General features: G+C 38.0%; 1 protein-coding gene across 11 annotated transcripts in view; it reads left to right on the top strand.

Annotated features, from left to right (window-relative positions):
* Fam149b1 (family with sequence similarity 149 member B1) overlaps positions 1 to 20,877 on the top strand; it is a 61,371-nt gene extending 40,494 nt beyond the window's left edge. For 4 of the 11 annotated variants that reach the window (XM_033766545.1, XM_010606745.3, XM_010606720.3 and 1 more), the window contains 7 exons: positions 10,485 to 10,609; positions 12,557 to 12,660; positions 14,972 to 15,196; positions 15,642 to 15,762; positions 15,980 to 16,108; positions 18,841 to 18,919; positions 20,683 to 20,877. In XM_033766545.1, coding sequence (XP_033622436.1) covers positions 10,485 to 10,609; positions 12,557 to 12,660; positions 14,972 to 15,196; positions 15,642 to 15,762; positions 15,980 to 16,108; positions 18,841 to 18,919; positions 20,683 to 20,765 — 866 coding nt within the window. In that variant the 3' untranslated portion in view covers positions 20,766 to 20,877. The remainder of the gene's footprint in view (positions 1 to 10,484; positions 10,610 to 12,556; positions 12,661 to 14,971; positions 15,197 to 15,641; positions 15,763 to 15,979; positions 16,109 to 18,840; positions 18,920 to 20,682) is intronic. The other 7 variants (XM_033766547.1, XM_033766546.1, XM_010606700.3 and 4 more) reach the window with 6 other exon arrangements.
* Positions 20,878 to 22,157: the final 1,280 nt, after the last annotated feature.

Raw genomic sequence — 22,157 nt, 5'->3', positions numbered from 1 at the left:
TGAGTAACCAATATTGAATGACAATATCATTAATATCAAATGATATTATTGTTATTGTTACTGAACTGAGTAACAATATTGAAAAACAAAATTTAGCAGACTCATACAGTTGGGGCAGAGCAGAACAGCTCAGTGCTATAGCCAAGTGTTACAGCTCAGTGTTGCAGCCACAGCTCTGAGGCACAGCTGAGCTTCACAGATCAGTGTGGCAGCTCTGCTCTTGTAATTTGAAGACTTGAGAATCCAATAGTCATTTGAAGAGGTGGAGAAAAAAACTATTTTACTGGAGAGGAGTCTGAACACTCTACCAAAAATGAGAGCCTCCTTATATAAGGATCTACAGGGTAGTCGAGCATACTCACTGAAGTAGACGGGGGAGGGGGTATGCAGGGGCTCAGAGTTACAGAACATTCCTGAAGCACAGGGGTGGAGTTAAAGAACAGTCCTGAGAGGGGGCGGAGCTTGACAACCTTCTTATGAGGGGGCAGAGCTTAACAGAACATTCTGAAAGGTTTACACAGTTCAGTCATTAACCATTTTGATACATTGGGCAGGATCCTGGCAGCACAAACTTACATTTCAAAAACAAAACATTATGTGGAAGGGTCAGGGGTTTGGCTCAGTGGTTCCACCACCTGCCTCACAAGGGTAACGGCCTGAGTTCAATCCCTGGTACAAAACAAACAAACATTATGTCGGAAAAAAATGGAGGCAAGACAAGGGCCTGTTTTATTGTATAGCACTTCTCTCTCAATACTTCTTGGTTTTAGAACTTACCACAAAGCTACAGTAATTACAAAATGTGGAACTTTCAGAGGCCAAATGGGATCAATGGAATAAAATCAAAGTCCAGAAATAAACCCACACATCTACAGCCAACTGATTTTCAACAAGGGCACCATCATTCATTGAGTTGACTGATCACCAACAAATGGTGCTCAAACAAGAGGATATCCACATAGAAAAGAATGAAGTTGTACCTTGACTTCATAACTTATACAAAAGTCAACTCAAAATGAATCAAAGACCTAGTAACTAGCCGGGCATGGTGGCACACACCTTTAATCCCAGCACACGGGAGGCTGAGGCAGGAGGATCGCTGTGAGTTGGAGACCAGCCTGGGCTACATGTGAGTTCCAGGTCAGTCTCAACTACATAGTGAGACCCTGTCTCAAAAAAAACAAACAAAAAAGACCTAATAACTTTGAGAGCTAAAACTATAAAAACTCTTAGAACATAAACCTTCATGACCCTAGATTTCATGAGATTCTTAGATATGAAACCAAGAGTATGAGCAACAAAATTAAAAAATAGATAAATTAGATTTCATAAAAATTAAAAATTTCTGGCCAACACAGCAGTGTCCATGCCCCCAATCACCACCATAAACAAGCTTCTCTGAGGCTCCTAGATGAAAATTGAGGCCCACTTGAAAAGTGAAGAAAATCTGTGCAATAAAGGGACACCACACCACCATAGTTGGTAAGTTGGAGAGGCCAGCACCTCACACTGGAACCTGGTCTAACTTCAGGGGAAAGACAGCTGGAACCTACGGTGGAACCTTGCAGAGTTCAACCCAACAGGAGGTCAGAGATCTCAACTTGGGCCTTGCAGACAGAAATCAGCCTGAACTTCAGGGGACAGCTGCTGGCTTGCTGAGACTAATAAACTTAGACCTGCACACTCCTGCCCACACCATCTATTGTGTCAACAGAGGCATACCCTGAAGGAGGCCCTCTATTTCTATTTCTATTTTTTATTTTCAAAGTAGTATTTTTCTCTTATCATTAATCATTTTTAAAAATTTATCTTTTTTCTCAATTTTTTCTTTTCTCTCTCCCCTTCCTCCCACCTTGATCTTCATCTCTCCCTTTTTGTTCCTGTCTCTATTCTAATTTGAATTTAGTTTTCTTTCTTTTCCTTTTCTTCTCTTTTTCCTTCTCTCAATTGCCATTAGTTTTAAAAGAAAGTGATTACAGTCTCTTGCCTCCCTATTGCTGTTAGTTTGTTCTGTTCTTGAATGTATTTTGTTCTGTCTTCTCCTGTTCTCTTCAACAGCTCCCTAGAGTTTGTGAGATCTTCCTGGGTCCTCTGACATCACTTCTAACCTTTATCCTATCTATCGCTCCCTCCCCAACTCCTTCTAAATCCCCATCCTGAAGGGTAAAGTTGCTATATTGAAGAGTTTATTCACTATAAACGTATTTTGGGCTGGTCCTCAATTTTGATTTAATTCACACAGTTAAAGGTGATAGATTAATAAGTACAACAAATTGTCATCTTCTAAGCTGTGCTTGATGCTACTGTGTTACTGCTTGTATTACTTGGGCTAAGGTGTTGTGCTTGATCTAATCAATTGTCCTTTCTGTATAATGAAAATGAGATGGTCTCAGAGTCATTAGAGACTCAAAATGTAAAGACCAGCTATATCTGGAAGATCGAAGTATTAACCCAGGAATTAAACTAAGGACATACCAACAACAAAAAAGAAATAAGAAGACATTTAAACAAGGCACAAACACAGACTTTCACCTCACCAAATGTAAACTCTGGGGGAAATGAGGTGGAAAAATCTGACAGTCAACCATCTGGATACCCTGAACCAATAGCACAGGAAGTAAAAAAACAAAAAAAAAATGAGGCTCTAGAAAAATTCAAAACAGGAATAATTTCCCAGATAACCACAGAGATGGTGAGAAGAATGAAAGAAATGATTAGAGACTCTAGAACAGAAACAGATTTAAAAAAAAAAAATAGGGCCAGGGATTTAGCTCAGTGGTTCGGTGGCCTGCCTTGCAAGCACAAGGACCCTAGTTCAATCCCTGGTACACGCCCCCCCCCAAAAAAAATAGATGAGTTCAGGACCATGATGGAAACCATGACTGCCCAGCATAGGAAAGAAATGGAATCCATGAAACAGATTCAAACACATACCTGGGAGATTAAAAACTCTATAGAAAGCATTTGTGGCAGAATGAACAAATGTGAAGATAGAATTTCAAATACAGAAGCTAGGATTGTGGGCAGTGATCATGAAAAGAGAGATCTCTTAAAAACAGTAAGGGAGGCCTGGCGTGGTGGCACACACCTGTAATCCCAGCACTTGGGAGGCTGAGGCAGGAGGATCGCTGTGAGATCAAGACCAGCCTGGGCTATATAGTAAGCTGTAGGTCAGTCTGAACTATAGTGAGACCCTGTCTCAAAAAACAAAAAAGTAAGGGATGATGAGAAATCAATCCAACAACTCTTAGATGATGCAAAGAATAATGTAAGACCGATAGGAATCCATGTAGAAGGAGGAGAAAGTACAAAGGACATAAAAAAAACTGTTCACGGCATTAATGACAGAAAGCTTCCCAAATGGAGAAGAATTTGACATACAGATAATGAGGCATATAGTATTCCAACTAGCCATGATCAAAAAAAATCTACAGCTAGACATTTAATAATCAAGATCCCAGAAGCCCAAAAGAAGAACAAAATACTACAAACAGAAAAGACAAATCACATGAAAGGAAAGCCCATCAGAATTACAGCAGACTTTTCAACACAAACCCTCAAGTCAGGGAGAGTCTGGCGTGAGGTATTTCAAGTCCTAAAAGAAAACAACCTCCAACCTAAACTGATGTATCCTGCAAAACTATCTTTCAAAATTGATGGGGAAAGAAGATACTTCCACGACAAAGAACGCAGAAATTTCATGAACACCAAACCAGCACTCCAAACACTTCTAAACAATATTCTGGGAAAAGAAAATGAAGGCCACAACTCCATAAAGGCCAACAGAGCAAATATACCAGGCAAGGCAAGAAATTAAAGGGAGAGGGAAAAAATAAAAGAACCAACAACAGGAAAATAACATGACAGTGAAAACTCAATACATAACAGTTACAACCATCAATGTTAATGGCCTCAATTCATCAATCGAAATAGGTGGGCAGAATGGAATAAGAAGCAAAATCCAACAATATGCTGTGTATAAAAAACCCACTTGGGCTGGGGATTTAGTTCAGTGGTTCTGCCACCTGCCTTGCAAGCATAAGGACCCAAGTTTGATCCCCAGTACCAAAAAAAAAAAAAAAAAAAAAAAAAAAAAAAAAAAAGAAAGAAAGAAACCCACTTAATCCACAAAGAAATTCATAGACTGAGAGTAAAAGGATGGAAAACAGTTCTTCATGTGACAGGAGCCCAGAAAAAATCAGGGATAGCTATCTTATTTGCAGACAGAATAGATTTTAAACCAAAACTAATTAAGAGAGACAAAAGAAGGCCACTACATCCTTGTAAAGGGAACAAGAGGGATAAATGACAATCATAAATATATATGCACCAAATACTAATGCTCCCAACTATACAAAACGAATATTAATATATATATATATATATATATGAAAAACGAAATAAGCACTAATACAGTTATAGTGAGGGACCTCAATATTCCACTGACACAAATAGTCAAAAAATCAACAATAAAATAACAAAACTGAACCAAGTCTTAGAACAAACAGACTTAGATGTCTACAGAGTGTTCCACTCCAGAAAATCAGAATATGCATTCTTTTCAGCTGCACATGGGCCATTCTCCAAAATAGACCACATACTAGCTTATAGAACATGCTTAAATAAATGCAAAGGAATTGAAGTTATCCCCTGTATATTATCAGACCATAGTACAATTAAACTGGAGATCAACAGCCTAAGAAACCACAAGAACTTCACAAACATAAGGAAATTAAATAACACCCTGCTTAACAACCATTGGGTCACAGTTTCTACAATTAAATCATAATGCCAGTACAACATACAGGAATCTATGGGACACAATGAAAGCAGTTCTATGAGGGAAATTCATAGCAGTAAATGCCCATACTAGGAAAACAGTGAACTTAAATAACTTAATGCTTAACCTTAAGCTTCTAGAAAAAGAAAAGCAAGACAAACCAAAAGCTCATACAAAGGAAATTGTAAAGATCAGAAATTAATGCAATGAAGACTAAGAGAACTATACAAAAAAAATGAATCAAAGACTTGGTTTTTCAAAAGAAATAAAATTGATAAACCCTTAACCAACCTTATCAAAAAAGGAAATGGCTCAAAGTCATGCAATTAGGAATAAGAAAGGTAAAGTCACAACAGATCTACCAGAAATCCAGAGGATCATCAGTACCTACTTCAAAAACCTATAGTCTTAATAAAATGGAAAATACAGAAGAAATGGACAGATTCCTAGATACGTATGAACTTCCAAAGTTGAATGAAGGTATAAAAAGTCTAAACATCCTAATTACCTATAGTGAAATTGAAAATTTAATTAAAAGTTTACCAACTAAGGGAAAAGCCCAGGTCCTCATGGCTTCATTGCTGAATTCTATGAGACATTTAGAGAACTATCTCCACTACTCTTTAAACTCTTCATGAAATTGAAGGGAGGCATTACTTCCAAAATCATTCCTGGAAGCAAGTATTACTTTGATTCCAAAACCAGGAAAAGACCCAACCAAAAAAAGAACTATAGGCCAATCTCCCAAATGAACACAGATGCAAAAATCCTCAAAAAGATACTGGCAAACAGAATACAGAGGATTATCAAGAAGATCATACACTCTGACCAAGTCAGATTGACCCCAGGGATGCAAGGATGATTCAACATACATAAATCAATAAATGTAATATATCATACAGAATCAAGGACAAAAACCACAGGATCATCTCAATAGATGCAGAAAAAAATCATTTGACAAAATTTAACACCCATTCATTATAAAAACCCTATAGAAAACTGAAATACATGGTCTTTATCTCAACCTGATAAAGGGTAAGTGAAAAACCAACAGCAAATACCATACTAAATGGCCAGAAACTGAAAACCTTCACTCTGAAATCAGGAACAAGACAAGGACATCCACTATCACCACTCCTTTTCAATATAGTTCTAGAAACATTAGTCAAGGCAATTAGATAAGAGAAAGAAACAAAAGCAATAAAGATAGGAAAGGAAGAAGTGAAACTATCATTATTTGCTGATAATATGATACTCTACATAGAAGACCCAAAAACTCTGCCAGAATATGTCTAGACTTAATTGACAGATGTAGTAGAGTAGCTGGATACAAGGTCAACACTCAAAAATCAATAACCTTATACACAAATAACAGATTCACTGAGAGAGAAATTAGGGAAACAATTCCTTTCACAATAACATCCAAAAAAATGAAATATCTAGGAAGCAATCTAATGAAGGAGACAAAAGATCTTTACACTGAAAATTTCAGTACTTTGAAAACAGAGACAGAAGAGGATATGAGAAGATGGAAAGACATCCCTTGCTCCTGGGTAGGAAGAATCAACATAGTGAAAGTAGCCATACTTCCAAAATTGCTGTACAGGTTCAATGCAATCCCGATTGAAATCCCAACAGTATATTTCACAGAACTTGAGAAAACAATCTAAAAACTCATTTAGAACCAGAAGAGACCCAGTATAGCAAAAACCATTCTAGGCAACAGAGACATGGCAGGGAGTATCACAATTTCCAACTTGAAACTGTACTACAAAGCCACCATGATAAAAACAGCATGGTACTGGCAAAGAAACAGCTTTGATCAGTGGAATGGATTAGAAGATGCAGAAACAACTCCAGACATACTCAGCTACCTCATCTTTGACAAAGGAGCCAACCATCCTCACTGAAGGAAAGAGAGCCTCTTTAATAAATGGTGTTGGAAAAAATGGCTTTCAACTTGCCAAAGATTAAAAGTAGATCCCTATCTTTCACCATGCACTAAACTAAAATCCAAGTGGATTAAAGATCTAAATATCAAAACAGAAACACTAAATGTATTGGAAAGTAAATTAGGTAGAACTCTCGAAGACATTGGCATAGAAGACTTAATGACAAATCCTCAGCAGCACAAGAACTTGCACATAAAACCAACCTGGGACCTCATTGTATTAAGAGGTTTTTGCAGTGCGAGAGAAACCACCAACAGAGCTAAGAGACAACCTATAATGTGGGAAAAAAATTTTTTACCAGCTGCTCCTCAAAGGACTACTATCTAAAATATATAAAGAACTCAAAAAAATCAGACCCCTCCCCAAATACAAAGACCCAATTCAAAAATGGGTATCTGAAATGAACAGACATTTCTCAGACAAGTGAAAGCAGCAAATAAATATATGAAAAAATGTTCCACATCACTGGTCATTCTAGAGATGCAGATGAAAACAACCCTGAGATTCCACCTCATCCCAGAAAGAAAGGCTGCTATCAAGAAATCAACCAATAACAAATGTTAGCAGGCCTGTAGGGAGAAAAGGAAACCTTCCCCATTGTTGGTGGGAGTGCAGACTGGTGCAACCACTGTGGAAATCAGTATGCAGATACCTCAAAGAACTAGGATTAGAGGTTCCATTTGACCCAGTTATCTCTCTGCTGGGTATTTTTCCAAAGGAATTAAAAGAATCATACCACAGTGATATATGTGCACCCATGTTTATAGGGGCACAGTTTGTAACAGCTAAAACTTGGAAATAACCCAAATGCCCATCAACTGGAGACTGGATAAAGATGTGGTTTTCTATAAAATGGAGTACTACTCAGCCATAAAGAATGAGAAACTAGAGACATTCGTAGCTAAATGGATGCATATTGAGGACATACTCTCAAGTGAAATAAATAGGACACACTTGAGTAAATACTGAATAATTTCTCTGGTTTGAAAAACAAAGTGTAAATAAGGTTCAAATGTATAACCAAGAGTGTGAAATAGGAAGAAAATGGCTAAAGAGGAAGTGGGAAGGGGAGAGGAAAGGAAATAAGGGAAAAGAAAAAATGTGAAAAAAGTAAAAAATGGAAACAAAGTCTTTGTAAATAGGGAAAGGTTAAGAGGGTGAAGGGAGGACAGAGTTATGGAGAAAAAATAAGAATCAAGACATATTATGTAAAAGTACAAGATCCCAATGATAAATGTAACTATTGTTTGCTTTAAATGTACCAATAATCTTAATGGGGAAAAAATTTCTGTGCATCAGAGACATTATCAAGGAAGTAAAAGCCAACTCACAGAAAGTGAAAGACAATTCATTACATAAGGTAAGAAAATAGCATTCAGAGAAAGAACTATAATGTAATAATAACATGACCATTTGATTTAAAAATGGGGAATGATCCAAATAGATAAAAGGAGATATATACAAATACAGAACAACTAAGTACACAAAAAGATGTTAGTCATTAGTACATCATTAGTCATTAGGGAAATGCATGTAGAAACCATAATAAGATGGAGTCATTCATAGGAAAATGGGTACATACTGAGAATATACTCCTAAGTGAAATAAATAAGTCACACATGTATAAATACCAAATAGTAAAAAAAAAAAAAAAAAAAAAAGAAAGAAAGAAGGGCTGGGGATTTAGCTCAGTGGTTCTGCTGTCTGCCTTGCAAGCAAAGGACCCAAGTTCGATCCCTGGTACAAAAAAGAAAAATAGTTTCTCCGGTGAGAAAAACGATAATGGCACGTAAGATCCTAATGATATAATTGACAATGTGAAATAGGAAGAAAAGGGCTAAGGGTGTAGGGGAAGTTGGAAAGGTAGGGGAAAGGTAATAAGGGAAAAGAAAAAAATGAGAAAATGAAAAAATGGAAATAAAGTATTTGTAAATAGGGAAGGGAGGAGGAGATGAAGGGAAGGCAGGGACAAGGGAAAACAATGAGAACCAAGACCTGTCATGTAAAGGTACAAGATCCCAATGATGAATGTATACCTAAAAAGTACCAATAAACTCAACGAGGAAAAAAAAAAGATGCAACTTCATGACAGCTAGAATGGTCATATGTATTTTTTCATATACATAAGTTCTATTTTTTTGCCAGACACCATGACACATGCCTTGCATTTGCGAGGCTGAGGCATGAGGATCACAAGTTTGAAGCCAACCTGAACTACTACATTCCAAAAACCAAACAAGCCAAAACCCCACAAAGTTCTATTTATTAAAATAGGGAAGGCTGGGAATTTAGCTCAGTGGTGCCACGGCCTGCCTCACAAGCACACAGTCCAGAGTTCAATCCCTGGTACAAAAAAAAAGAGGAAAATAACAAGTATTGGTGAGGATTTGCAGAAATTGAAACCTTTATATATTGCTGATAGGAATGTAAAATTATGCAGTCATTATCGAACAGTGTGACAGTTCTTCAAAATGTAAATCATAAAATTACCATATGATCCAGAAAATTGGGTCATATAGTCAAGAGAATTAAAAACATATCCACACTAAAATTTGAACATGAAGCTGGTCATACATGCCTGTAATTCCTGCACTCAGGAAGCTGAAACAAGAAGAATGTCATGAATTTGAAGCTAACTTGGACCACAAAGTGAGACCCCATCTCAAAAAAGAAAAGAAAAACCCACCTTGTACATGAATAAATGTTCATAGCCATATTATTTTTGTAATAGCCAGAAAGGGGGAAAAAACTCAAATGCCCATCAACTAGAGAATGGAGAAACAAAATTTAGTATATCCATGTGTTGTGTATCCCCTAAAATTCAATGTAGAAGCCCTAAATATTAAGGAGACTGTATTTGACAAGGCTTTAAATCATGTGATTTTGACAATACTTTCCAGTTTCACAACTTCATCCGTGGGAACTGAGGTCTAGATTAATGATCTAAAGGTTCTCCTGAAGTTATGCTGTCCACTAGGCACTAGTAATGTGTGGCTATTTAAATTTAATTAAAATTAAATAGGGCTGGGGATTTAGCTCAGTGGTATAGTGCCTGCCTGGCAAGCATCAGGTCCTGAGTTTGACCCCTGGTACAAAAATCAATCAATCAGTTAATTAAACCAGGTATGGTTGTTCACACCTGTAATCCCAGCAATCAGGAGGCTAAGGAGGAGGCTCACCAAGAGCTGGAAGCCCACCTGGGCTAAATAGTGAGTTTAAGGGCAGCCTGAACTACATAGCAAGACCGTCTCAAAAAACCTAAATAGCTGGGGGTTTAGCTCAGCAGTTCAGTGGCCTGCCTTGCGAAGCGCAAGGGCTCAAGTTCTAATCCCCAGTACCGAAAAAAAAAACCTAAATAAATAAATCTTTAAAATTAAATAAAATTTAGTTCCTCTATTATAATAGCCACATCTTAAGTGTACTATAGCTACAAGTGACTGCAACACCGGACAGCACAGGAGTGAATCAGTTCTGTCGACTCCAAAGGCTATGTCACATACCTTTGCGCTCAATATTTTTCCATTTCCTTATGCTGGGTACCACGAGGTATCACCATCCTGGAAAGACATTTTAAAAAAAAAACTCTCAGTTTGAGGAGTTTATTTGGAAGCATGCAATGGTATAAAACTATGCTGCGAAGATAAATGAAGCCTTGCTTGAGATTACAGAGTATCCAAGGGAACTTTTTTGCCACACCATTGATGTGCATCAGAAGACATTCATGGATAAAAATATTCTGTTCCTTTGCTCAGATGATGAGAGTAATTTTGGAACCACCAGACTGGATATGGAAAGTCCCTGTGTGCTGAATGAACCACATCCTTTGGTGTTACCACGAGTGCCACAGTCTAAGATGCTGTCCATTACCTCAAATCTGGTAAGTGCCAGAGGAGACTTAGGATGTTCTTACAGAGGAAAATATGCTCAGAGAGTACTTTGTATCACTCAGTATTCTTTAGTACATTTATGTGTTTATTATGATAACCCAATGGTTCTTTGCAATGATCAGTTTCAGTTTAATAGCAAATTAAGGTTGATAAATCTTAGCTCTTTGGAAGAGGCATCTGTAAGTTATGCAATCTAGATTCAACTATGTGGTCAGCCTGAGTCCATTTTGGGAAGAATTAAGGATACAGTCATGAAGAAAAGAGGGGCTAATAACAGATTTTCTGTGGTTTTAACAGCTGCCTCTTAAACTCCTTTTTGTCTTTTTTTCTTCTCTTAACTCACTCTATACTTTTTTGTACTTTAATATTTGAATAACATTTTTGTCTTTGGATGTTTACCTTATAGCCAATATATAAAAAGCAAGCCAAGGAGAAGAGAAAACCTACCTAAAGCAAATATATGAACAAGGACAAGGTTAACTATTTCTTGCAGGAGGCAATGAGCTTGGTCTCATCCCTGTATGATTTATGTAGTCCAATTTCCTACAGGATGGTTTTCCTAGCCTTACTTATGGGGAAAAGAAAGGCACAGGGAGAAAAAAAATTTCATCTTTGGGCCATACTCATCAACCCTCGGTTTTACTACCATATTTAGTCCTGAGCTTTGTTGGTATATTGGCCAGATAGTATATAGGTGGATTCATAAAAGAGGTATTAAAAATAAAATCACTGGGCTGGGATTTAGCTCAGTGGTACCACTGCCTGCCTTGCAAGTGCAAGCAACGTCCCAAGTTTGATACCCGGTACCAAAAATTTAAAAAAATAAATAAAATAAAATCACTACGGTTCATAACCCACCACATCAGGAATGAAACAGGCAAACCAGTGCTCCTTTGGTGGTGATCAAGCTCTCTGAACTAGTCTGGCTGTGGTTTAGATAGCCTTCATCCTGCATGTCTAACGAGATGGTTCTAGTTGCATAATGACCAAAGGATGGAGAAAGATTAATTCAAACATTCTTGGAAAAAGAGAAGGAAAATACACTCAGTTGCAGAGGAGGAGATGGCCAGAAAAGGCACTAAAGTCAGAGAAAAAACAAGCAGGGTTCTAGAGTGGTCATGCCAATCCAAGTAATCTTAAATCCTGATAGCCTAAGAATAAATAAGACTAATTCCTAATAAACAGTCTTCAGGATTTAGGTGATCACGGCAGGGACAGCAGTATATGCCTATAGTTCCAGGCAACAAGGAAGCTGAGACAGAAGAATTATTTGAGCCCAGGACGTTGAGACCAGCCTGGGCAATTTAACAAAATGCCATCTCAAAACAAACAAACAAAAATAAAACCAGGATTTAGGTTATTGCTGAGAGCTGACTGCTCCTGCAATAGTAAAAGAAAGGGGGTTAAATTTGTATACAGTTCAGGTTTAACCTGTAGTTGTAGCCCAGGAGTTAAGGTGCTGGATTTGAGTTCAGGAGTTTCCACTTGTTTTATTTCTATTATTGTTCCCTATTTTATTTGTGAATTTTCTACTTAGGTTTTGTTTTTTATAGTATGTAAACACTACCACAATGGTCCTCTCTCTTCTATGAGAGTGGCTGTTGATGGCTCTCATTTAGCTTCATAGGATGTCTCCAACCTGCGGTCATTTAGACACAGAAGAAAAAAGGGCCCTATCCTCAGTTAGGACTACAGTTAAGATGCTGTAAAAGTTAAGGCACAGAGGGCCAGGGATTTAGCTCAGTTGTTCCACTGCCTGCCTTCCAGGTGCAAGGACCTGAGTTCAATCCCCCATACAAAAAAAAAAAAAAAAATTAAGGCACAGAGGGAAAATGTATAAATGACCTAATAAGAAATACTAAGGCCTAGCAAAGTTGGGAAATCAAGCAGATATTTTAACCAACCAATAATGAGTAACATCTTCTTTTGACATTTAGATGAGTTTCTGTCAAGCAAGTGGTCACCAGCCAAATGTGAATGGTCTCTTGGTTCATGGGATGCCTCTACAGCCAAGAAATCTCTCCCTAATGGACAAGCTCCTGTAAGAAGTATAAAATTTTAAGACTATAAGTCTAAATCAATCACAAAGAAAGAAAAAGCAAAATCAGTTAATCACCATGATTTCCTCAGTAACTACCAAGGAACCACAGATATACCCAGGGTGTAAAACATCCAAAGGAGTCTCCACTTGCAGGGAGCTGATAACTGAAAAGACAGATATGGGTTAAAGAGACCTAACTAAAAGGGTATGTTAGTGACTAAGTGCCAAATGAGTGCCACATAGAGTAAATGCTATGGCAGCCCCAGAGAGGAGGCATTTTGATGGGTAAGTGTAGAAAGGGTTTGGATTAGCAGAGAAAAGCAACAAGGCCATTCTAGGCAGAAAGAAAAGTGTTGGCAAAGGTTTGGAAATGGGAAAATACTAAACATTTAAGGGAGACTATTTTGCCACAGTAGGATAAGGAGACATCAAAACTTTAATACTTCTGATGAAATATCACTGACAAATTTCTAGAATTAAAGTAGGCCATGGTATGATTAGTGGGAAGGAGACTATGAAACTAATAAATACTACGACCAGGTTTTGACCGCCATGTTTGTTTTTGGTACTGGGGATTGAACTTGGGACCTTATGCTTGCAAGGCAGGTGGTGGAAGCACTGAGCTAAAATACCTGGCCTGAACACCATATTTTTGAGAATCATCCTTCCCACTGTACATGACCTCTCTTGCTTAGCTTTCCACTGTGAGAATACATTGCAATTTGTGCTCCTGTTAACATGAGGATTGTTTCCAGGTTGGGGTTATTATGCAGAAAAGCAGTATAAATATTCTTGCATAGTCCTTTTTTGCAGACATAAGGTCACATTTCCTTTGGGTTAATACCTAGAAGTGAAAGGGTGATAGGGCAGGTTTGTGTTTCCTTTTATAGGGAAGTGCCATACAACTTCCCAGAGTTGTTATACCATTGCACATTCCTACCAGCAATGCTAGTTTCAGTTGGGGAGCACATATATTTAAATCAGGAATTGAAAGATTTCACATCAATGAAATATAGACTGGATTGCAGTAGGAAGAATTACAAGTCAGGCATGTACACAGGGGTTGGGTCTGCACTTAAGCAGCGGCACAGGACAGGAAAAAAATGAACTTGAGCTAATTATAAAAGAAATAAAATTAGAAACAAGAATCAAAAGTTCAAGGGAAACTGTTTTTCAGGAAATGATGAGTTTTGGGGGCTTTGTTACAGTGATGGGCCATCTAAGGGGAAATGTGGAAGAGATCAGAGTTGGAGACTGATCTGAAAGTCACCTGGCTAGAGATAATAATCGAACCCAGAATCATGAGAAACTCACAGAATAAAGATGAACATAGGGCAGCTAAAGCCCAAACCTTTTGCAATTAAAAAGCAGTGATCCAAGTTTGAAAAAAAAAAAAAAAAGGCACAAGTACGTGAATGATTGGAGGCAGGAAGACAAGAAAGGTCTCTTGTCATTCTCAAGGTTTGGGCCTATTCCTTGATGGGCATTTTCCCTTCAAAGTCCTCCAAACCTGAAGCATGTTTTGTGCTCAAAGACAACAAAATGGCCTGAAAAGCTGAGGAGCTTGCTGAAAGTTGCATGAACAGGCAGCAAAGCTTAGATGCTTTATTCTTTTAACTTTCCCTCCATTTCACTGGGCAAATACTGTCTCTTAGATGTCATACAACAGTCACCTTCTCATGTGTTTTAAGAAACAGAAACAGGGCTGAGGGTTTAGCTCAGTGGTTCCACCTCCTGTCTCACAAGCGCAAGGTCCTCAGTTCAATCCCCGGTACCATTAAAAAAAAAAGAAAAACAAACAGAGGAAATCCCCAAACCTGTAAGGGAGTGTTTAAGATACTGAACTGTTAAGCACGGTATTCTATCAGAGCATTTGCAAAAGAGATGTATTTCTCAAATGTTTATGCAAATGTGATCTACTGTAGTGTCATTGTCCTGGGCAGCCCCCACACACCCTTCCCCTACTCCCAGTTTTCCAATTATCCTGGCGCCAGACCCTGTGGAATTGCTGACTCAAACCTATTTTTATGACTGACACAGTGTCCTTTTAAGCCTAGATTTTCATGGCTGTGCTCTAGATTTTTTTTTTTTTCTGGAGACTGTTACTTACTGAAAGGTTTCTATTTTTGTTTTCTCATCTAAATATTTTAGAAAAAGGGTGTTTGATCTGGAGACTAAGTTACTTACTGAAAGGTTTCTATTTTTGTTTTCTCATCTAAATATTTTAGAAAAAGGGTGTTTGCCCTGTGAGTCTTATCTTCCTGTGCATAATAATCTTTATTTCATTATGGGTTTTTGATTTGGCCACTAGAGATCTTGATGACAAGCTACTTATGAGGCCTGGGTCCAGTACCATCCTTCCAACTCGAAACTGGTCAAACCGAGCCCTGGAGCTTGGCACATCATCTATGTTACATACTGTACAGTCTGCCAGGAGACGTAATCCCCCACCACGTACCCTTCATCCGATCGGCACAAGCCATTCCCGCACTGGAACTCCAAGACCTGCGGAAGAAATTCTCAGAGGATCCCGAGCGTAGGTTTTAAAAACAGAATTTCCACATTATGGTAAAACTAATGAATTTTACATACAGAATATGAAATCTATGCCTAAACTATTCACTAAGCTATCATATGATGGATTCTCTCATGGTTTAGAGGAGGGGGGTACCAGGAATCAAACTCTGGACCTTGCATTTGCCAGGCGAGAGCTGTGCTGCTGAGCTAAGCCCCCAGCCCTGAAAAATTTTTAAGTAGGGTTAAAGTTTAATGAAATAGATACTGGGTGTATTGATTTGGCTTAAGATTTCTATAACTGAAATATGTGACACTAATTTTCCAAAATCCTTTGAGATCCCTTAAAAAATACAGGTAGCATAAAGCTTTCTGTGTACATTTAAGCTCCTCTGTTTCCTAATCCATTTGCTTGTATTATTCAACTTCATGCTTTTGCATCTCGGTGTTTGCTGGTGGATCTGCAGCCCAGTGGCAGCCAACTCATTCTCTCCCTCGCCAATGCCCTTGGGTCGAAATAATCTGCTGCCACCTATTGACACAGCTGAAGTGGAGTATCTGAGCACTGCGAGGCCACAAAGGCAATCGGTAAGTCTCTCAGTGCCTCTCCATGTCCTTACTGTAAACCTCAAGGGCAGTCATCCTGCAGTATTTGTGCTCTGGTCTTCATTTACTGTGCTGTCAAAAGTACAAACTGAGTTCTAATTTACAACAGTGGAATCAGAGCTGCTTGACCTGCAGGTACTAGGTTGATGGCAGACACATGCAGCTCCCACTAGTCTTAAGTCACTCGTCTCCTTTACAGAAACCCCATGCCCAAGGGGATCCCAGTCGAGCTAGAAGTGCAATGATAGACGAACCTACCCACCAGCAGCCCCTGGAGAGGATTCTTTTACCTGACTTCTCCAGACCCAACACAACTCAGTCATTTCTGGTAAAGGGATATGCTTCTTATTGGCTCTTGATAGCTGGGGAAAGTAGGGACCTAGTTTGTGAGACCTAACTTGATCTAGAGGCTTACCTCCAAGATAAAAGTTGCAGTTCCAATGACAGAAAATAGCATTCTAAGTATGTTTTTGATGAAATTTTACTTGGTCCCTGCTCATTTTTTGGTCAGACATAAATTATAAGCCATTTAAATATTTCTGAGCACAAGCAAAAATGATAAAACCCCATGTGTATTAGATGACCCTGACTTCCTGTCCACCCTGCTCTTGTGGGATTACACAAAAAACTGTTATCAGACTAAGGAGACTGGTGGAAGTTAGGACTTTTTCCTACTGGTGTTTAAAGGCTGTACAGTCACTCTTGCTTTTACTTTTTTTTTTTTTTTCTGGGTTTTTTGAGACAGGGTCTCACTATGTAGTTGAGATTGACCTGAAACTCACTATGTAGTCCAGGCTGGTCTCGAACTCACAGTGATCCTCCTGCCTCAGCCTCCTGAGTGCTGGGATTACAGGCATGTGTCACCATGCCCGGCTCTTGCTTTTAGTTTTGTTTATTTATTGGTAGCTGGGATTGAATTCGGGTCCTTGTGCTTGCAAGGCAGGCCACCAAACCACTGAGCTAAATCCCCGGCCCCCCTTTTTTTATGTTTGGTGGTTGTTGTTGCTTTTACTTTTAAACAAGACAGAAGAAACCTGACTGGGAGCCTGGGGGCCTCACACTGACCTTGCCCAGCTGTATATCAGGGGTGCAGCCCCACCTCATCTGCTCTGTGGCAAGGCTTGGCTTGTGGAGCTAGGGAAGTGACTGGTCACAGTGCCCCCCAGACCAAAGGCCACACACAGTGCACTAGTTTTCAGAATGGTGGTAGTAGTAGTCTATTTACCCCAACTCATGACCCTTCAATTATGTCCGCCTAAAGTACTGTACAGTCTTCCTTTGGTTAAAAATGGTGAGAATAACATATGGATGGGCCTTTGTGTTAGTTTTCCAGCACTGCTGTAACAATTGACCACAAACTAGATGTCATAAAACAAATTTATTCTCATAGTTCCAGAAGCTGAAGTCCAAAACCAAGGTTTTGGCAAAGCCATGCTCCTTCTGCAGACTCTGGAGAATCTCTCCATGCTTCTGGTAGTTGCTTTCTTGGCTTGCAACTTCATCACTCCAAAGTTCACCTCATCTTCATGTGGCCTACCCTGTGTGCTTGTGTCCAAGTTTTCCTTTTCTTATAGGTACAGTCACTAAACTCAGGATCCACCCTAATCCAGTAAGACTTCACCATCACCATCTTTTTTCTTTTGAGACAGAATCTTGCTTTGTAGTCCTGGCTTGGGTCTTGAATTCACTATGCAGCCCAGGCTGGCCTTGAACTAGTAGCAATCCTCCTGTCTCAGCCTCCTGAGTGCTGGGATTACAAGCATGTGCCACCATTCCCAGCAACTTCACCATAATTTGATTAGACCTACAGAGACCCTATTTCCAAATATACCATTCACAGGTGGCCATGAATTTGGGGGTATACTATTAAACCCAGTAGACCTCCTGAGGTTTGATGAAGAAAGACACTCAATGAAAACAAGGGCAGAAATGCAAGCATTTCTGATTTCTTAAACCCCAGAAAGACTGAGAACATCTATTGAACTGATCATCTCTTAATTTGATCCAGGACATGTTAAACAATGTTGATTATATTCTATCACTATACTTTCAAAAGTTAATTATGGCTGCCTCAAAAATAAAAGCAGGCCCATGAAAATCTTTCAAAGTCTGTCTTTTTGAAATAAATTTCTAACAATAACAAAGTAAAAACTGTATATCCTAGCCATTTTTCTCCCTGTTTGCTCTCATAAAAAGGAAGATAAGCTAATAGTTCAATTTAATTAAGAGTATTGGTTCTCCCAGCACTGGAGAAGAAAAACAAAAAGCTAGCTAGCTGAGTCCCAGGGCCTGGTGTCACAGACTAGTATTCTGCCAGTAGGCCCATCAATGCTTTCTGTAGGATAAGGATCAGTAAACTACAGTACATGAATTTTTCAACCTATCACCTGTTTTTGTAAATAGAGCTTTAGTGAAGCACAACCACCAAGCTAATTGGTCTACAGCTACTTTCACATGATAGCAAAATTAATTTGTTTCCATAACCACCATATGGCCCACAAAGGCTATGATATTAAATATCTGGCCTGTCACAAAAAGTAAGTTTGCTAAACCATAATTTCTAGAATGTGTGGCTTCACTAAAAAAATTTTTTCCCTTACATCCCCCACCAGTGCTCTAATGAGGCATTAGGGGATTTTTTTAAATCCCAGAAGCACAACAGAATGGCGTATTTCCTTTTTATTTCATAAAGCTAACAGTATATAAAGTTAAATTTCAATACGTGGTAAAATCGTATCACTGCTACTGAAAAGGTAGGTTGTCGTAAGAAATCAGGTAAAATTTCCTTGGAAGCTAACTGAAATATTGAATCATACAGATTGCTAAATTTTCTTAAAGGCATAGTAATAAAATTGTAGAATGTGTAATTTTTACAAGTTAGCAGATCTCTTTGGCCATCTTTTTCTTCAGAACTCTACACAGTGCCCTCAGATGACTTTTCTCTCAGGTTGACAGATACCCTTTTCATTGTTGCCAATTTCAACCTTTTCCTTTGTAATCCTGAACTATTACCCTTTGGGAAAAGTAGCATTATAAAATGTGCCTCTCCTCTTCTTTTAGCCAGATACAAAGTATCATCAGGCATGCACAGTTGAGTATCCTCATCAGGCCCGACCTGGTAGGGGAGCCACAGGTACAGGTGGGGCTACGACTCTATTTCACTATTCTGGTTAAGACCCTGCCTTCATTTTTTTTCCTCTCCCTTTCCCTACTTATCTTCCCTCCTTCCATATTTTCTTGTATTTAGTTTTCTTACATCTGTGTAAATCACCTAAATTCATTTTGGAAGATGGGGTATAAGAGTTCAATTTCTCAAACTTGTTTTATGATGGTCTTTTTTTTCCCCCTGGTACCAGGAGGATCAAACTTAGGACCTTGTGCTTGCCTGGCGCCACTGAGCTAAACCCCCAGGAGTTCGACTTGTTTTTTTCATACCATGTAAACTAATCTTTCACTGCTCTGGTAAACTTCAATTTTTTTTTTAAATCTGAAAATGTGAGCCAGGGATTTAGCTCAGTGGTTCCATCGCCTGCCTCGCAAGCACAAGGACCCAAGTTCAATCCCTGGTACCACAAATAAATAAATGTGAGTGAAATGTCATATTTGTAACATTTAAAATATTCTTCCAATAAACTCAATAAAAATAAAAAATAAGTAAAATAAAATATTCTTTAAGGGCTGGGGATTTAGCTCAGTGGTTCTGCTGCCTGCCTTGCAAGTGCAAGTACCTGAGTTTGATCCCGGTACCAAAAATAAATAAATAAAATAAAATATTCTTTAAGAATACAGCATGGGTTTTATTATGCAGGCAAAGCCCATATTGCTATGAATTAAACTTCTACCTATCAGGCCAAGGTTAAGAAATTCTAAAATGTCAGGATATGGCGAATCTGATTTTATCTTAACTTTTAAAACTCTTAAATTATACTATGTAAATTGTATTAACAAAAGAGTAATGGGAGAAAGTAGAATGTCCATGACAGTCTTTTCCCATCCTTATTAGTGTAGGTGAAATTTAGAAGTATTGAGCAGTTGAAATATTTCCTGTAACGATAAATCAGCAAGTATTGTAAAAAACTAATCTTCCTCATGCCTTTTGTAGTTCAACTGATTTCTCAGTTCAGTTCCTAGAAGCATTAATCATATTTTTGTTTTACATTTTAAAATTTATTAGTACAATTTGTAGTGCATGTTTCCTTTCCTTGTATGGAGTTGGTACATGTGCATACCTTAATTTCTTTTTTCAATCCCCTCTTCCTTAGAACTTTTTTTTTTGGTGCCAGGGATCAAACTTGGGTCCTTGCACTTGCAAGGTAGGCGGTAGCACCACAAAGCTGAATTTCTAGCCCTTCAATCTTCTCTTCCTTTCCTCCCTCCATCTCTTGATTCCCTTCCCATTTCAGAAAGTTCTATTTCCCTACTTCCTGTTTTGTTTTGGTACCGGGGATGGAACTCAGACTTTGTGCTTGTGAGGCAGGCAGCAGCACCACTGAGCTAAATCCCTGGCTCCTCCCCCTTCTTCCTGTCATCTAATGGTTCAAATGGTTTGCTCCTAAAGAAGCAAATATTACATTCAGCCACATTTTTCATCAGGTGTAACTAACATAACATTTTGGTGTGCAAACACATCTGACTGAGGTCTTTCTAATTAGAGGGCTCTTAAGCAGAACTAGGTTACTGCTTTCATTTCTTAAAATACAGATCTTTTTAATATTTTTATAGTATAAAATATATAAACTTGGTTTTTAATGTCTTGGCAAATATATGCTTTACTACTTTATTAATCCCAGTCTCCAAATTTAAAGTCCAAATGATAATTAGAGGAAAAAAGCCCTAAAATATGAAATGAGATATTACCAAATCTGGACTACTAATGTTACTCTGATGTCATCTGCCTGGCAGGTTCACAGTTACATGGCTCTACAAAACCTCAAAGCAGGGGTGGATCAGTCTCTAGAACCAGACGAGGACCATGGAGCAAATGAGAAGAATCTATGAGGCTACAGCAAACACGTGAGATATCATGAATCAGTGTTCAGTCACTGAGGGAGTAGACCTTGAGTCTTGACAAGATCAGCTTGAGTGTATCTTCATGAAGTTATTTTGGTACAACTGACTAAGGAAAACTGAGAATATATATGCCAAAGACTGCATGGGTATGGTCTCCATCTCCAACTACTGTCTTCCTTCAGCATAAGTTACCTCTTCCACTGGATAGTGAAGACTGTACCCCAGATGTAACAATGAATGATTACCTCCAATCACTGCTCATGTTGTCTGTTAACAGTTCAACTATTACAGGATTTATGAGATTACATAAACACAAAAAGCAGCAAATGCCTGATAATAGTATCACTGGCTTCAGAACACTTCAGCTAGTATTAATTTCTGGAGAGCTATACTTAATTCAATTGGACTCATTTTTAGGAGATAGTGTTATCAAAATTTTCACCTAATTATGAAATGTCATTCTTAAAGCTTTCACTTTAGCTGTCCAATCCTATCACCAAAATGAAATGGAAGGATTGAGTAAAGACATAAGCATTGGTATAAGTAATCCAAGGAATTAAATTGTGTTTTTTAGATTGGATAACTCAACCTTACATAATCCTGCTTGATATCAGGTTATGCTTTTTTAAAGTACTCTACTCAGCATTTTTCCCAAAAAATATTTAACTCACCTTAACAGATCTTCTGCTGAAGCCCTAAAAGTTATACTATTAAAAATTTTGTAGAATTTACGTTTTGAGCCATAAAGGTACAATTCCTTAAAAAATTTAGGAAATTATGGCAATTAGCCCAGTATAAACATACCTAAGAGCAATAGGAATACAGAGGTTTGGCATTCTTGATTTTTATTGTGAAACTCACAAATGTAGCAATGCTTTAAATGTGGATTATTTTATCTAAATTTCACTGAATGTTAACCTTAACTATCATACCAGGTTTAAATATTGTTAATTTGCAGAGTATATAAATTGAAATGATCATAAACTGAGGTGACTTTTAAATTATACCAGTGTTCTAATGCTGTATCATATGAAGACAAGCTTCAAACCTACACTATATTTTTAATACAATTAAAGAGTATTTTTAACTTTTTCTTAACTACAAACTGAAAATGTATCGTGCTTCTGATAAATTATGATATATAATGTTGAATGACAAGAGAAAGCTTTCATGCGTTATTGTATATTGACTATCATAGTCTACAAACTGATGATTTTATTTAAAAAGTCCTTTAAAAAAGGATATATATGGCGGGAGATTTAGCTCAGTGGTTCCGCCGCTGCCTGCCTCACAAGCACAAGGTCCCAAGTTCAATCCCCGGTACCAAAAAAAAAAAAAAAAAAAAAAAAAAAAAAAAATATTAAAAA

The sequence above is a fragment of the Fukomys damarensis genome, unplaced genomic scaffold, assembly GCF_012274545.1.
Source record: "Fukomys damarensis isolate Sample0158 unplaced genomic scaffold, DMR_v1.0_HiC HiC_scaffold_20, whole genome shotgun sequence".
Lineage (NCBI taxonomy): Eukaryota > Metazoa > Chordata > Mammalia > Rodentia > Bathyergidae > Fukomys > Fukomys damarensis.
This window is presented reverse-complemented; position numbering and strand designations above follow the sequence as displayed.